The sequence below is a fragment of the Watersipora subatra genome, chromosome 7 (genome assembly GCF_963576615.1).
Source record: "Watersipora subatra chromosome 7, tzWatSuba1.1, whole genome shotgun sequence".
NCBI classification, from domain to species: Eukaryota; Metazoa; Bryozoa; class Gymnolaemata; order Cheilostomatida; family Watersiporidae; genus Watersipora; species Watersipora subatra.
This window is the reverse complement of record NC_088714.1, coordinates 65,112,533-65,130,165: the sequence shown is the minus strand read 5'-3', so window position 1 is coordinate 65,130,165 and position 17,633 is coordinate 65,112,533. Positions and strand designations below refer to the sequence as shown.

Here is a 17,633-nt window from a genome sequence, read left to right as displayed (position 1 = left end):
TTCCTGTTTAGCCAACTCAGTTTATAAAAACAGTACAATCATGCAACAGCATTTTGTGGAGTTACCTTCCCTTGCTGCATTCCAACTAAACCATCGTTTTTTAAGAGTCCAGAGTTTAGCCTGAAGGTTAAAATTAGTATTTACAACGATTGAAGAGTGTTGCCCTTGACTTAACCAAGATATTTGAAAACAGAGAAGAAACTAAAATGTCAACTTACTAGCGTCGCTTTCAATTATCTTTGTCAAGGTAAGCGAGGTACTAAAGGATGTTTGCGATAGGCTGGAATGTCAGCTAATTGCGATCACTTAAAATTTGAACAACTTACATCTATCTGAAGAAGGTTGTTAAGACAAGCATATTCTCATCACTATTCAAACTCCGCTTCAGTTTTATTGACTAAGCTTTTTCTCTGCCTGAGTAGCCATCTTAATTCCCTCAACAACTTTGGTTTATTTCAAGCCTGACACCAAACGACCTAATGGATAATTGCGTCGAATAGTGGAAGCCGTAACATTTAAAACTGTTAGAGTATCCTTTGATTGGCTCATTATTCCATTTTTTATCTCAAGTTTGACCCATCATTATATTTTATGAATTTCATATCACAAAAGAAATCTTTAGAAATATTCTTTGCATTAATATTAAAAATCTATAAAAGTATTTTCATGCTCATTAATATAGAATAACTTGTTTTGATGCCTGATCCATAAAATAGAGAAATAGAAAAGAACTCACAACTATTCGGGCGACAAGCGTCCACTCTCGATAATCGAACATTTACATACTAGGTGTATTTTGGTGGCAATCAAGTGGTGGTCATAGTTCTTATCTTTAGAGCAACATCACATACGGTGTGTAACGTACGGTGTGTAACATATGGTGTGTAACATACCAGACATCACATACGGTTTGTAACATACCAGACATCACATACGGTTTGTAACATACCAGACTTCACATACGGTGTGTAACATACCAGACTTCACATACGGTGTGTAACATACGGTGTGTAACATATGGTGTGTAACATACCAGACATCACATACGGTTTGTAACATACCAGACATCACATACGGTTTGTAACATACCAGACATCACATACGGTTTGTAACATACCAGACATCACATACGGTTTGTAACATACCAGACTTCACATACGGTTTGTAACATACTAGACTACACATACGGTGTGAAACATACCAGACATCACATACGGTTTGTAACATACCAGACTTCACATACGGTTTGTAACATACCAGACTTCACATACGGTGTGTAACATACGGTGTGTAACATATGGTGTGTAACATACCAGACATCACATACGGTTTGTAACATACCAGACATCACATACGGTTTGTAACATACCAGACTACACATACGGTTTGTAACATACCAGACATCACATACGGTTTGTAACATACCAGACTTCACATACGGTTTGTAACATACCAGACTACACATACGGTGTGTAACATACCAGACATCACATACGGTGTGTAACATACCAGACATCACATACGGTGTGTAACATACCAGACATCACATACGGTGTGTAACATACGGTGTGTAACATACCAGACTACACATACGGTGTGTAACATACCAGACTTCACATACGGTGTGTAACATACCAGACTTCACATACGGTTTGTAACATACCAGACTACACATACGGTTTGTAACATACCAGACATCACATACGGTTTGTAACATACCAGACTTCACATACGGTTTGTAACATACCAGACTTCACATACGGTGTGTAACATACCAGACTACACATACGGTGTGTAACATACCAGACTTCACATACGGTGTGTAACATACCAGACTTCACATACGGTGTGTAACATACGGTGTGTAACATACCAGACTTCACATACGGTGTGTAACATACCAGACTTCACATACGGTGTGTAACATACGGTGTGTAACATACCAGACTACACATACGGTGTGTAACATACCAGACTACACATACGGTTTGTAACATACCAGACTACACATACGGTGTGTAACATACCAGACATCACATACGGTGTGTAACATACGGTGTGTAACATACCAGACTACACATACGGTGTGTAACATACCAGACTACACATACGGTGTGTAACATACCAGATGAGGTGCCCATGTAGCTTCATGCTTCCTAACTAACTCAGGCAAATTTGAAAAGACAGAAAAACATAATAGTTGATACAGTCACTTGTTCAAATTTGTACCTCTGTGGGTCTATCACAGTAATTTGTACCTCTGTGGGTCTATCACAGTAATTTGTACCTCTGTGGGTCTATCACAGTAATTTGTACCTCTGTGGGTCTATCACAGTAATTTGTACCTCTGTGGGTCTATCACAGTAATTTGTACCTCTGTGGGTCTATCACAGTAATTTGTACCTCTGTGGGTCTATCACAGTAATTTGTACCTCTGTGGGTCTATCACAGTAATTTGTACCTCTGTGGGTCTATCACAGTAATTTATGTAGATAAAACGATGTTTTCTTTTAAGTGGAAATTATCGACTTGAGAATATGTATAAAAGAAGTAATAAGAATATTAAGAAGTATAAATAAGAGATGATAAAGATAAAGAAGAAAGGCTTTTAGCTATTGGCTTGCTCCTCGACAGCAATTGCTGCCTGTCGCTGCCGCTTGCTGCGACGAGCTTTGAGCTTCTCTTCCAGACCTTGTTCCTGGCGAGCTTTGTTTACCATCTGGTTTTTTTCTAGCTCCTCAAGGTTCTCCTGATGCCTCTTATACAGTTCCTGGGCGTCACCTGTTACAGATCAGATGGTAAGAGATTATATGACTAGAAATATGGATGATAGCAAAAGCGTGATAAGTGTATAACAAATAGAAAGGGTGGTACAAAAAAGGGGTGACAAAAAAGGTGTGACAGAGAGGGCGTGACAAAAAGAGTGTGACAGAGAGGGTGTGACAGGAAGGGTATGACAGAGAGGTTGTGACAGAAAAATTGTGGCAGAGAGGGTGTGACAAAAGCGTGTGACAGAGAGGGTGTGACAGAGAGGGTGTGACAGAGAGGGTGTGACAGAGAAGGTGTGACCAAATGATGTGTGACAGGAAGGTAATGACAGAAAAGTTGTGACAGAAAAATTGTGACAGAGAGGGTGTGACAAAGAGGGTGGGACAGAGAGAGTATGACAGTGATGGTGTGACAGGGAGGGTGTGACAGAGCATTTTTTAAAGAGAAGCATGACAAATTAGTGTGACAGAAAAAGAGACCCAAAGAATGTGTGACTGGTTGAGTGTGACAGAAAGTGTGACTGGATGAGTGTGACAGAAAGGCGCTTGACAAAAGAATTCGAATAAAAGAAGTACACCAGAAAGTTGGGGAACGAATGTAACAAAAAAGTGTAAGAGGGAGCCTGATAAAAAATGACAGATACTCTTGGCACAAAAATAGAAACAGGCAACTTTGATAGACTTATCAAAGATGGAAAAATTGATAAACTGGTTAAGCTAAACATTCACACATATTTCACACTCCAAATACGGTCACATAACTACAAAGATTTCTCATTTAGGTATTTCTCACCAAAGAGATCCTCCTTGTTCGGTGCCTGAACGAGCTCCTTGAGGGGCACAGGGTTGAATGGCTGGTCTGCCTCTATCTCAGTTGAAGGAGGCTCCTCCTCACTGGTATCTTCTCCGGCGGCCCCCTCTGCCTCAAACACCTGCTCAGCATTCTCTTCTTCTCCCAAGTCCTCTGTCTCCTCTTGCTCTACAAAAGGACAAGGTTAAGTGCAGGGGCCTGTCAATTTGAAACAAATTATGCTAACCACTAAATTACTGCAGACAAAGAAATGAACTTTTCTTTTTTACTAAAAAGCAAACTCTACATTTGGTTCATTGCATTATTTTAAGAGTTAGTCAAAATTTGCAACAAAAATGTGAGCTAACAGATTTATTTTGTTGGCTAAAAATGCAAGCAAGCAGAGAGCTATCACTATCGACAAGCCTCCTTGTGTCTGACTATTGGCCTGTTAGTGTTGGAATATCATACAACAACAAATTAAATTTTGCTGTTTTAGTTTAACAAGCCTTTAGTGGAACAACTAAAAAACCTTTTACTAATTGCAAGATGATCAACCATTTAGCAGTTGAAATCAATCACCTTAATGGGGCTTAAGAATATTAAAAAAGGTCAATCGAGTAAATCTGTTTCAGACTTTTGAAATGATGGAGAGCTGGCGTGTGTAAATAAGCTATCCATAAAGAAATTACCTGCAGCATGAGCTTCAAAGGTCACTTCCTGCTGAAGTTCTTCCTTAACTTTAACTGAGATTAGATTTAACCTCTCTTGTCGGAGTTCTTGAGCTTTGGCATTTGCAGCAGTCGTGGCATCCTTCAGATCCTCAGATATTGTTTCAGTCAAGACCTGAAGAAACACCAGATCAGTATGTGAATAAACTTGAGAATAGAGGCAGCACTTGCCAATAGTGTCATTTTGAGCGGCAAAGCCTTCAGCGTGTCATGAAGTTCTTTGATGCATGCATAACCGGTCTCTCATCATTTATGTAAATCTAGTTTCTAGCAGATTTTAAAAATATAATGTTAAGACTTTAAACTGATGTTTGCCTTCACTACTGCTGACTATGAATATAAATGTATGCTGTTTGCTGGTTTTAACAACTCCACGAAGAATCTGGGGTTCCATGAAACAAGGTCGTTTTTTTTAAGCGCAGACTAGTTCTCAAGTATTGACCTCAGCCTGCTATTATCTAAATGTCTTTTGGTTGTCAAGCACACTCCTCAAGTCCTTCCTTATGCATGGCTCTCTTTAAAAGACCGGCTCAGGCGCCGGTGTACCATAACTACTTATGTCAATGTTATGTTGATTTTAATTGCAAATTTATTCAGTTCAAAGAGGCGTACTTGAGGAGAAGGTAATACCCTGGAATAATACGGAGAGACGAAAGCAAGCGATTGTCAATAAAATTCCGGAATTGAATGAATGTCTGCTGAAACATTACAAAGATCGATAACTTCTTGAAATGGCCTTAGAAGTTAATAGTCATGTATTACAGCTGTTTGATCAAATTGCATTTGATCAAACAGAAAATGCTCTCATATATGATCCAGTTGAGATCACAAAGGGACCATTTAAAAATAAACAAAATAAACTTTGTAATGAATTAAAGTTGTAAGGTTAGTTTTTCTTATTGTAAAAAAATTTGTGCCTCTCTCTTGAGATAGAAAGCTCTACAAGAGTTAAAATATACTCTTGATAATAATTTACGAGCTGATCATCTGTTAGACCATGAACTTAACGCAACTGGTGTATGTTATGAAAAGTGCAAATGTAAAAGATGCCACAATGGTGGCCAAAACTGATTAACCATGGCTTAACCTCTTGCATAATTATGGATAAAACCACGTGTAGGTTTGCTTTATTTTTTTTTGCATCTGGTCAAAAAATGTCGCGCAAACATAAAACCAGCCAAATTTGATCTAACATAAGGTGAGCTCTGAAACTGGGCTATGACACACAGCTATTGCAAAATATTAGTATTTGCTGTCCGCCAGAAAGAGTAGAACTGAAAGTGCTTACAAATAGTAAACCCTCGCTCGAGTTTAACTAGACTTGTGCTTACATTTTACGCTTCTTCGCTTTGCAAATTGTAGTCTTTTCTTAAATTTTATACAAATATGAAATAAGCAGTTACGAAGGACAATTTAAAATACATGTAACTTTGAATTGAAAACTTTTAAACAAAATAAAGTTATGGTGATATTAACACAGAAGTCACATTTTATCAATTTCAGGAAGGTCACAGAGTCAAAGAGACATGTATCTAAAGGAGGTGATATAGGCATTATTAGGGGCCATTTAGAAGTAGCGGTATAGGTATTATTAAGTACTAGCTAGAGATGGTGATATAGGTATTATTAGGGACTATCTAGATATGATGATATAGGTATTATTAGGGACTATCTAGATATGATGATATAGGTATTATTAGGGACTATCTAGATATGATGATATAGGTATTATTAGGGACTATCTAGATATGATGATATAGGTATTATTAGAGACTATCTAGATATGGTGATATAGGTATTATTAGGGACTATCTAGAGATGGTGATATAGGTATTATTAGGGACTATCTAGATATGGTGATATAGGTATTATTAGGGACTATATAGATATGATGATATAAGTATTATTAGGGACTATCTAGAGATGGTGATATAGGTATTATTAGGGTCTATCTAGAGGAGGTGATATAGGTATTATTAGGGGCTATCTAGAGGAGGTGGTATAGGTATTATTAGGGACTATCTAGAGGAGGTGGTATAAGTACTATTAGGGACTATCTAGAGGAGGTGGTATAGGTATTATTAGGGACTATCTAGAGGAGGTGGTATAAGTATTATTAGGGACTATCTAGAGGAGGTGGTATAAGTATTATTAGGGACTATCTAGAGGAGGTGGTATAAGTACTATTAAGGACTATCTAAAGGAGGTGGTATAAGTATTATTAGGGACTATCTAGAGGAGGTGGTATAAGTATTATTAGGGACTATCTAGAGGAGGTGGTATAAGTATTATTAGGGACTATCTAAAGGAGGTGGTATAGGTATTATTAGGGACTATATAGAGGAGGTGGTCTAGGTATTATTAGGGACTATCTAGAGGAGGTGGTATAAGTATTATTAGGGACTATCTAAAGGAGGTGGTATAGGTATTATTAGGGACTATATAGAGGAGGTGGTCTAGGTATTATTAGGGACTATCTAGAGGAGGTGGTATAAGTATTATTACGGACTATCTAAAGGAGGTGGTATAGGTATTATTAGGGACTATCTAGAGGAGGTGGTATAAGTATTATTAGGGACTATCTAGAGGAGGTGATATAGGTATTATTAGGGACTATCTAGAGGAGGTGGTATAGGTATTATTAGGGACTATTTAGAGGAGGTGGTATAAGTATTATTAGGGACTATCTAGAGGAGGTGGTATAAGTATTATTAGGGTCTATCTAGAGGAGGTGATATAGGTATTATTAGGGACTATCTAGAGATGGTGGTGGTATAGGTATTATTAGGGTCTATGTAAAAATGGTGGTATAAGAATTATTATAGGCCATCTAGAGATGGCGGTATAGGTATTATTAGGGGTATGAAAATAGAAGAAAACACAGTGGGTGGTCATGGCATGGCGGTGTGACCAAAACATGATATGGTCTAGGTTAATGGATTGGGTTGAATAGTTATTCAAATTTCCCATTTTTGAAAGCCCTCAAAAGGTAAGAAGCCTACCCTTTCTTAAGGTAATAAAGCATAACATTTGGTGCCATAGCATAAGGTAGCATTAGATAGCAAGAGGACATGAAAGGCATAACCATTTTTGTCCGCTTAAACAAAAGGGAAACATAATCATTAAAACAGAGTTGTCTTTTTTGAAAAGGGGTGAGGCAGAATAAAATGCTTACATGTGCAAACCACTTGACAAGCTCTTTACACCGAAGGTACATGCTGTGATAGACATTGGCATAGACATATTGATGTCTTTGATGACTCTGCATGTCAGTGTAGACATGGGCAGCAGCCTTTTCTAGCACTGCAACTTCTGCTGGCTTGCAGTAGGGAAACTCTATAGTGTTGAGGTATCGCTTTGCAGACGTTATGTTCTGGGCTGCCGCGACAATGTTATTCCTTGCTTCTGTCGCTACTACGTAACGCCCTTGCTGATCACTATAAAAGCATAGATATACATGTTATATACCGAAATCGCTTTCAAGTTACAGCAAACTCTCACATGCAAAAACGCTTTTCTTGTGACAAGTGGCATGCATAAACAACATGCATCTCTTGTTAGCAGAGTTGGTATAAGGTATAAATATTTTCAGAGCAGAAAATGACACAAACTATCAGGCTAATAGGTAAATAGTGAAATTGAAGCAAAAGTTTAGACCTCAGTCTATTTTCATAGTGAACTTACGCAGGGTTCATTGTCGGCAACATCATCCACTTCTTGCAGGCGACACATAGCTGTGAAGTAGCATGACTTAGAAGGTTTTTACCATTTGTCCATTTGTAGCGGGCGGCACCCACTCTCTGTTTTCTGTCATCCAAGAAGTCAAATTCTGCTTCCAGTTTATTTTCATGATCAGATCCATACTTTCCTTTAAAGATGGCCGCTGCAAGAAAAAATAAGCAAAAATTACAACAAGAGAAAGAGTGCCGTGATAATTGACCACTCAAAGCAGACGTATCAGAAAATAGTTGTAGGTGGCACAAAAGGGTTCGAGTTGCAAGCACTTCCAGATGTTATTGGCAGATAAGTGTTTATTAAGAGTGCTGTAGGAGATTGAATTCTTATGACCCAATCTCTTAAAGGATGCATGAACATTCAGGTAGTTTGCCACATGCACGTAAATACCTAGAATTATCAACACTTTTTGAGAGAAAAAAACTCCCATTTCCTGCAGTGTTTTGCTACCATATGAATGGAGTTGTTTTACTACTGCTACAAGTGTAGACAACTATGCTATTAACAAATATGCTCTTATTTGTTACTGCTACCGTGTTCTGATAGCTGTTTACATGTAAAAGAAGTTATGATACTTTACACCAGACCATCAACCTCGGCATGCTAGATTGTGTAATCTACCCCATACAATTGGCTTCAACTACCACTCAAGATAACCAGATGTAAAACTTACTATCTCATTCTTACTATTAGAGTTCTGCAAGTTGACAAGCAGGAACTAAAGCAAATTGTGGTGTTCAAGTAACGCCGAAAGTAGCCGTAACATATCTAGACAAAAGTGAGTGAAGTGATAGTGGTATAGGTATTATTAGGGACTATCTAGAGGAGGTGGTATATGTATTATTAAGGACTATCTAGAGATGGTGATATGGGTATTGTTAGGGACTATCTAGAGGAGGTGGTATAGGTATTATTAAGGACTATCTAGACATGGTGATATAGGTATTATTAAGGACTATCTAGAGATGGTGATATAGGTATTATTAGGGTCTATCTAAAAATGGTGATATAGGTATTATTAGGGACTATCTAAAGATGGTGATATAGGTATTATTAGGAACTATCTAGAGATGGTGATATAGGTATTATTAGGGACTATCTAGAGGAGGTGGTGTAGGTATTATTAGGGTCTATCTAGAGATAGCGATATAGGTATTGTTAGGGGCTATCTATTATAGGAGGTGGTATAGGTATTATTAAGGGCTATCTAGAGGAGGTGGTATAGGTATTATTAGGGACTATCTAGAGGAGGTGGTATAAGTATTATTAGGGACTATCTAGAGATGATGGTATAAGTATTATTAGGAACTATCTAGAGATGGTGGTATAGGTATTATTAGGGACTATATAGAGGAGGTGGTATAGGTATTATTAGGGACTATCTAGAGATGGTGGTATAGGTATTATTAGGGACTATCTAGAGGAGGTGGTATAAGTATTATTAGGGACTATCTAGAGGAGGTGGTATAGGTATTATTAGGGACTATCTAGAGGAGGTGGTATAGGTATTATTAGGGACTATCTAGAGATGGTGGTATAGGTATTATTAGGGACTATCTAGAGGAGGTGGTATAAGTATTATTAGGGACTATCTAGAGGAGGTGGTATAGGTATTATTAGGGACTATCTAGAGGAGGTGGTATAGGTATTATTAGGGACTATCTAGAGGAGGTGGTATAGGTATTATTAGGGACTATCTAGAGGAGGTGGTATAAGTATTATTAGGGACTATCTAGAGGAGGTGGTATAAGTATTATTAGGGACTATCTAGAGGAGGTGGTATAAGTATTATTAGGGACTATCTAGAGGAGGTGGTATAGGTATTATTAGGGACTATCTAGAGATGGTGGTATAGGTACTATTAAGGACTATCTAGAGATGATGGTATTATAGTATTAATGATGGCATTATAGTGATATAGGGTAAAACTGCCAAAGAAACAAGTCAATAATCTTTGTGTTGGTAGCAAATATTGAGATGAAAAGATAAACTCAGATGTCGGAGCTAAAGATCTTCATAAAGAAAACTTGATAAGAATGCATAAAATCTGACATACTTGATAAAAATTAATTTGCTGTAGTGCATCAAAATAATATATTTAATTTGTTTTTTGCAGCAGCATTTTACTAAACAAATCTTTCAAATGCTCAACACGTTCTATCGCATTGCATAAAATGCCAAAACAATAAAACAAACACATTATGACTATATTTTCATGTTCAATATTGCAGAGGCAAATTAAAAACCTCACCCACTAATAATATATTATTAAGGTAATATTCAAAAACTAGTAATAAAAATAGACTTACTTTCCCTCTGCAAATAAAAAGACAACTCTAAATATGTTGCAATAACAATTGACCAATTCTTTTTATGTAACTTACGCTACACGAACCTTGTGTGATGTTCTGCCAAGCAAACCTATTTGATGCAGCCAAGGTAAAACAATGTTGTTGGGGGTTGGCTGTTGTAACTGATACCATATAACTTCGAGAAGACAAATAAAGGCTGCCCCTACTGCACACACTAGAAGTAATCTAATCTACCTTCTAACTGGAGCTAACTCTGACAGTTTAGGCTTGCGTGACTACGCCCTAGCGAAGTTAGCTAGCCACATTATAGAACAAAAGGGCAAGTGGCCCAATCAGGAAAAGACCATTGCGTGTTTCTATTGATTATTTGAACACATTCTTGACAGCTGTAATCAATAAAGCCTGTATGCCTACTTCAGAGTAGTGTAAGAACCATGTAACAGCAAGTGTTATAAAGAGCACCATTTCAGTGAATAGAAATATAACTTTGTGTGTAACTAGAGCCAGATCACGCCGACTGCTGCTTGTTGGCTTTTTACACATTTCAGAAAGTGCTAAAAAGAATGTGACTGTTTTTACTGCCTCAACAAATAATAATAATTGGTCTTGACAGCAAAATTAATATAAAAGGTAACAAGTAACAAATGAGTAGCTGACTTCAACAGATTAAATCAAAACTGCGTATAAATTTTTGACTAAGAATTTAGAAAAAGATAATGCTAACTTTTATTGAAAATGTGTATAGAAAAACCAAATAAAACAACGTTGACACTTGTCAACAAACACATGAAAATAAAACATGCATGCCTACATTGCACTTTATTTCAAGAAGAGAACCACACTGTCAAGCTCTTACGATGAACTTAAACAAACTCGACTTATAGATATGGTCTCTACTCGAGCTATAACGAGAGGAGAACCTCTTACAATATACACCAGCAAATCGGTGTACCATAACAGCTTCCTTCCCGAGCTGTCGGAGAACTTAAATCAAGGATTGCACACTAACTGCATATATAACACTGCTAACACAACTTTCTAACTCAAAAATTCTAACACGCTGCTCCGAAGCCTAACCACAATGCAATGCGACACACACTGTTAAATGCTGACTAAGGACTTTAATTTATGAGGGACACAACTTGTTCATGCTTTAGTGTGTCCAAAAGAAAGTCAAGAGGTTAATAATTCAATTCGGAGTAAAAACAGCAATATTCTAATCTTGGACCTCCAAATACAAAAAAAATCACAAAATATAATGTATTTTAGCTAAACAAACTTAAGTGCTAAGACATACCTTAAAGCTATCATAAAGTTTGTAACTAAAAATACAAAAGTGCGACTGGAGGTTCTCCGCTAAACCAAAAAACTTGGCAAATGGAAAAGATTTTTGCTTGACCTGTTACAAATAGCGTAATAAGTTAACCTCAAATCTTATAGATAGAGTTCCAGTTATTTCCGCAATGATTACGAGAGTGATCTAAATCAAAAGCTAACCTGAGAGAAAATAAGATTTTGATGGACTCACCTAAGAGCTCCTCTTGCTCTTTATGCTTAGCCTTAAGTTCTTCAAAGAAAGGTTCACTCTCTCGTAGTGTCGTTTCACTTTTTGCTAATTTAACCTTGACCGCTTCAAGCTCTGCTTTAGCTACTTCCTCTTCTCCTTTTGCCTCAATCCACTCTTTCTAATTAGTCAATTCAAGTGATTTGTTAGCAACCAGCAACCAATAATAACACGTAATCTACCAAATGCTATCTCTGCATAAATAGTATCGTAACTGGCTAGCAACTGCTTAATTTCTGTGTGATTTCAGGTTAATTAGGTATTTGGTAGAGTAAGAATGTATAAATCAGAGTGATCTTGAGTCAATAACCCTATATTTCCATATATCCATATGACATCATAACATAAACACAAAATAATGCGCAAAAATAAGACAACTCCAAAGTGTGAAAAAAACGATGAGTTCAGTTGGTGATAGCTTGTTAAGTAAGTTGTCATTAACGTACCTTTTCTTTCATAACATTGGGATCGCTCTCTTCCTCCTGATTACCACCAATTGACTTGCTCCAAACTGAGAATAAATCTTCATACTCTCCCTTCTCCTTTGCCCTTAGCGCGTTAAAAGTGGATTATAGATGAAACAGCTATCTACTTAGATCAGTAGAGAACACTACGGTGCTGAGTTCCTGCTACTCGATTTTGACTTAATGGAAACCATTGGCGTAACAATATAATGTATGCCAATGAATAGCCTTCAGAAGACACTATTGGCCGAGGGCGCGAAGACCTCGCCTCTTCTATTCTGTCTGAAGAGACGATGACTTCAGCTCTTGTCGTCCTAGACTAAAATGCTCTACTAGTTTGTTTAGTGATTTTTATTGAACTGCGTTAGTTTACTCCATTCATCTGCAAACCTCCCTTTATTGGATGTTAATGCAGGCCACGACTGTAGCTAGCTAAATGTAATCTCGTATCCCCTACACTAAGATGAGCCTGATAGAACTTATATATATGCTGGGTTTCAGTATGGGGCACATGGTTGGGTTGTGCATGTACATTAGCAGAGTTCAAACCCCATTCATGACCTGTTCTGGTGGTGAACGTTGATACTTTGTACAGAGATCTAGCTAATTAAAAAGGTTCCATTTATGATGTACTTTATTAAGCGTTCCCTTAAAACTACTACTATATGAACTACTACTACCATATAAACTACTACCATATAAACTGTTACTACCATATAAACTACTACTACCATATAAACTACTACTACCATATAAACTACTACTACCATATAAACTGCTACTACCACATAAACTACTACTACCATATAAACTACTACTACCATATAAACTACTACTACCGTATAAACTACTACTACCATATAAACTACTACTACCGTATAAACTGCTACTACCATATAAACTGCTACTACCACATAAACTACTACTACCATATAAACTACTACTACCATATAAACTACTACTACCGTATAAACTACTACTACCGTATAAACTACTACTACCATATAAACTACTACTACCATATAAACTACTACCATATAAACTACTACTACCGTATAAACTACTACTACCGTATAAACTACTACTACCATATAAACTACTACTACCGTATAAACTACTACTACCATATAAACTACTACCATATAAACTACTACCATATAAACTACTACTACCATATAAACTACTACCATATAAACTACTACTACCATATAAACTACTACTACCGTATAAACTACTACTACCATATAAACTACTACTACCATATAAACTACTACCATATAAACTACTACTACCATATAAACTACTACCATATAAACTACTACTACCATATAAACTACTACTACCGTATAAACTACTACTACCATATAAACTACTACTACCATATAAACTACTACTACCATATAAACTACTACTACCATATAAACTACTACTACCATATAAACTACTACTACCACCATATAAACTGCTACTACCATATAAGCTACTACTACCATATAAACTACTACCACCATATAAACTACTACTACAATATACGGTAACATGTAGGTCTGATCGCTCCAACAAACATCATGCTTTATAAAAACAAAAATAAATGCCGAGGTTCAAGCTAAATTGATGTCTTCTTAGAAATTACCTTTAGAGTAAGTGACAGCAAGCCGTCAGCGGCTAAAGCATTTATCCATAAAAGCGCAGTTAGAAAACCATTTACAAATTTTAAATGCGTTCATAAGTAGTTTTATACCTTTGTGATATTTTTTAGTACCTTTGATATATTTTAACCAACTTAACTTATACTGCATGTTTTCTGTAGACATAGTTTTACACAGCCCATTATGAAAAGCTGACACAACTTACGTTTTTTCCTGGGCTTCACGGTAAGCCTTTTCTAGTTTGACACAGGTCTCCTGAAGTGCGGCGTGTTCCGTGTGCATCTCCGTGTACTTTTTCAGTGTGTACTTGGCCTCATAGGCCCGTACTTTGTTGTCGATGTCTATGTATTGTTGCAAAAGCTCCTTTGTTGTTTTTATATCTTTAACCGCTATTTCTGTTTGCTACAAAAAATAATGTACTTCGTTTCACATTGTTTGATGAGTCTGTGAGGCGCGTTTAAAAAATCACTTCATTTAAAAATGCAGGTACAATTGTTTTGGGAGAAGAAATAGTTTTATTTATTTCAACTTTTTTAGTAAAGAAATTAAATGACTTTATTCACTAAATGAAAAGCTTAGCTTCCTAACTCAATGAAATTTCAAATAAGATTATATTCCATAGAACGTCAATTTTTTGTAAAAAGAACAGACAACCTAATCGACTGATCAAACCAGAAGTGTATTTTAAAGTGATATATCTTCAAGAACTAATGTAGGTAATTCATGCTTTGTCTGTGTGTACAAGTTTACAAGTAAAATAACATTGTTGATCACTCATAAGTTCCAATAGCAATGATAGTATGCCAGGGCAATAAACCAAAACACAGAATTACAGACTAGCTATAGATATATATTAGCGAAGCAGTGAGTTGCCTTATCGAGCCTGCTAGACACCCATTCTTATGATTGACCCAATCACCAGAATTGTGAGTTTTAGCCTATCAGTAGCACTGTAATGGCAGCATAAAAAGCTTGCTCTGTAGGTTTTGCTGTTCCTTAGTAAACAAAGAACCAACGTCCAGACAGCAACTCTTGTTATGCTCTGTGATGTGGCATCAATGAGACAAAGGAAGGCGGATGCACGAAAAGAACACAACTACTCTTTGTGTCAAGAGCAAGCAATTAGAGTATAAGAACTTCTAGCAATAATTAGGGGTAAGGGGGGGGGGGGGGGTGCGAAGGACAGCAACAAGAGAAGGCAACTACTAAAGTAGAGCGTAGAAACACAAAAACGCAATTACTGAATATGGATAAGCGTCTTCATACTCAAGTATTTGCCATCTCAGCTGGTCAATAAAAACTTCATAGCATTAGTTAATAGCCTATGCATGCCAGGTGACCATCATGATGCCATGTTGAACACAGTTGCGAGAATATAAACATATTTGGCAAATTATCATAATGAGAAACACATCACTAACATACTGTCACCTGAGAAATCAAAGAGGGCCCGCAGTGAGTAGCATTACATGTGTTAACACAGCTTTTTTGTTAAAGCCATAGTAAGACACTTATGAACACTAGCAAAAAATGTTTTGAACATGGTTTCAAGTCATTAATAACATGCAGCTTGCACTTCAAAAACACAAGATTATCAAAAAGTCTATTAAAAGTCAGACATGCTTTAACAATTAGAGCGAACTGTACAGAAAACATGCAATAGGTTCAGGGGTAGAGTACTAGGAGTAGTACCAGTTAAAAATATTATTCAGGATACTCATTATATTACCTCATCATTGTAGCCTGTACCAAAACCACCCATTGTCGAGCGTTGGCCCATAGGTGGCTGGGAAGCTGTGGCGGTGTGCGACGGCATTGGTTGAGAAGCAGGTGCCATTTGCTGCTGGTTAGCATGCTGGGAGTGCTGAGAGCAAAGACATACAAACTCGTGACACGTTAAAAAGCACATGCAAAAAAGCAGCAACAAACTTTTTTATGGTTAATATGCATGGTGACCATAGTTAGACATACAGCAGTGCTATTGGTGGGATTAGTGAAGAGCACACAAGCAAAAAATCTGGGTTACCATTTATAAGAGCCACTACTTACCTGTGGATTATACGCCGCAACCGGCTGTTGCTAAATACATCATTCAAGCAAATTAAGAACTGACTGCAAAGTAACTTTGACAAAATAACTATTTTTAAGGCTATACAATAAAAAATTAAAAAGATCGGAATGTAGCAGACCAATGTCTAAAGTAGTGGCTTTGGTAGGGATGTTAAAGATAAACTATCAAATGGGGTTTGATAGAACTAACCTGCTGCTGAGGTCTGACTGAAGCCTGTGGTCGGGGTTTATGGTGTGAAACAGGCTGGTGAGCTGGGGCACTTGAACCGCAACCCATTTTGTCTTTTCCTAGAATGAAGCTCTAATAGTATTAACAACTTTAAAGCTGATAGTATTTTTTGCATGTCAAAAAATAGTTGCACATTATCTTACTACCACACCAAAACAATTAGCAGTTAAACAGTTTTATTCAAGCTAAGAGTAGACAAAAAATAAGTATAAATTTTTTCCAAGATGAAACCGAATATTTTTTTCATTCATGAAAAGGAAATACCAAAACCAACAAATTTCAAGTTATCCAACCACTTTAGATAATAAACAATTGAAAGACATACATAAGCAATGATTATTAAAAAGCATCCTCATCAAAAGCGAAAAATAAGCATACTTACTTCTTGGGCATAAAATAGAAAAATACAGATCATTGTTGTAACGTTTCAAAACTTCGATTGAACAAAATTTTTGGTATTTTTAATAAGATTTGCGTATGCTTGTTTATCCATCAAACTTTTTCAAATGTTACAAGAAAATGATTACTTGAACATTTCAACATCTTAAACGGCAATTGCATTATACATAGCCGCAATCATGGAACCAAATATAAACAACGAAACTTTACTTATCACAAGATAGCGTTATTGTCTAATTTGACTTATAATAAATATACATACAGTAAAACAGTAAGTTAAACTGTTAACCTTTTATGTTTTTACAATCTCAAGCTAAGCAACTATATAACTGCATAAATCAAAAACACCAGTCAGAACCTAGTTTCGGCTGTCGATTGAATGGTCCGTGATAATACAGGTCGTGAAATAGTTATTATTTTAAATGCAATATATATAGAATAAATACAAACCTTGTTTTATATTTAATACTTGACCATTAAAGCTCCCAATCGACCGATAAACATGCAATTTCGTTGCTCACGTGAAACAAAACAGGACAATAACGATAACCAAAGCAAATCAAATCACAATCAAAACTAGGCCCTGGATCAGGATGTAGACATGGCAACCAGTAAATATGTTTTGCATAGCACCGGCAAAGTTTTCGCGCAAAATGAATATACATTGTTTGCACAAAATTTAAATCTTTTAATAAATAAAAATCATAAATGCAACTGTAATGAATTTAATGTACACCCTAAAATTATGTACTCACTTTCAGCTAATGCGGAAAGAAAACTTTATCAGTCATTATCCGATGCTAAAGTTCTTTGAAAGTATCTGTAGTATATATTTATTTTGAAATCCTTTGCGTCTCTTATTAATTAGTAAGATTGCTGGCTCTACTTTAAAGTCTAGTTTATATACTATATCGAGTATTTC

The 17,633-nt window shown here is 36.5% G+C and overlaps 1 protein-coding gene across 3 annotated transcripts; it reads right to left on the bottom strand.

Annotated features, from left to right (window-relative positions):
- Positions 1-2,060: 2,060 nt before the first annotated feature.
- On the bottom strand, positions 2,061-17,256 carry LOC137399949 (uncharacterized abhydrolase domain-containing protein DDB_G0269086-like). Of its 3 annotated transcripts, XR_010979195.1 has the most exons (12): positions 17,162-17,256; positions 16,274-16,371; positions 16,063-16,092; positions 14,219-14,415; positions 12,347-12,449; positions 11,865-12,021; positions 7,974-8,172; positions 7,465-7,726; positions 4,251-4,404; positions 3,562-3,747; positions 2,462-2,781; positions 2,061-2,258 (listed from the first exon to the last, which is right to left on the bottom strand). XR_010979195.1 is itself a non-coding variant. In XM_068086218.1 (11 exons), the coding sequence occupies exons 2-11, from the start codon at positions 16,358-16,360 to the stop codon at positions 2,609-2,611; spliced, it is 1,548 nt and encodes a 515-aa protein (XP_067942319.1). In that variant the 5' UTR covers positions 16,361-16,371; positions 17,162-17,256; the 3' UTR covers positions 2,061-2,608. The 3 variants fall into 3 exon arrangements, 2 of the variants coding, with proteins under 2 accessions (XP_067942319.1, XP_067942320.1); XM_068086218.1 differs by having other exon boundaries at positions 2,061-2,781; XM_068086219.1 differs by having other exon boundaries at positions 2,061-2,781; positions 3,562-3,736; positions 4,258-4,404.
- Positions 17,257-17,633: the final 377 nt, after the last annotated feature.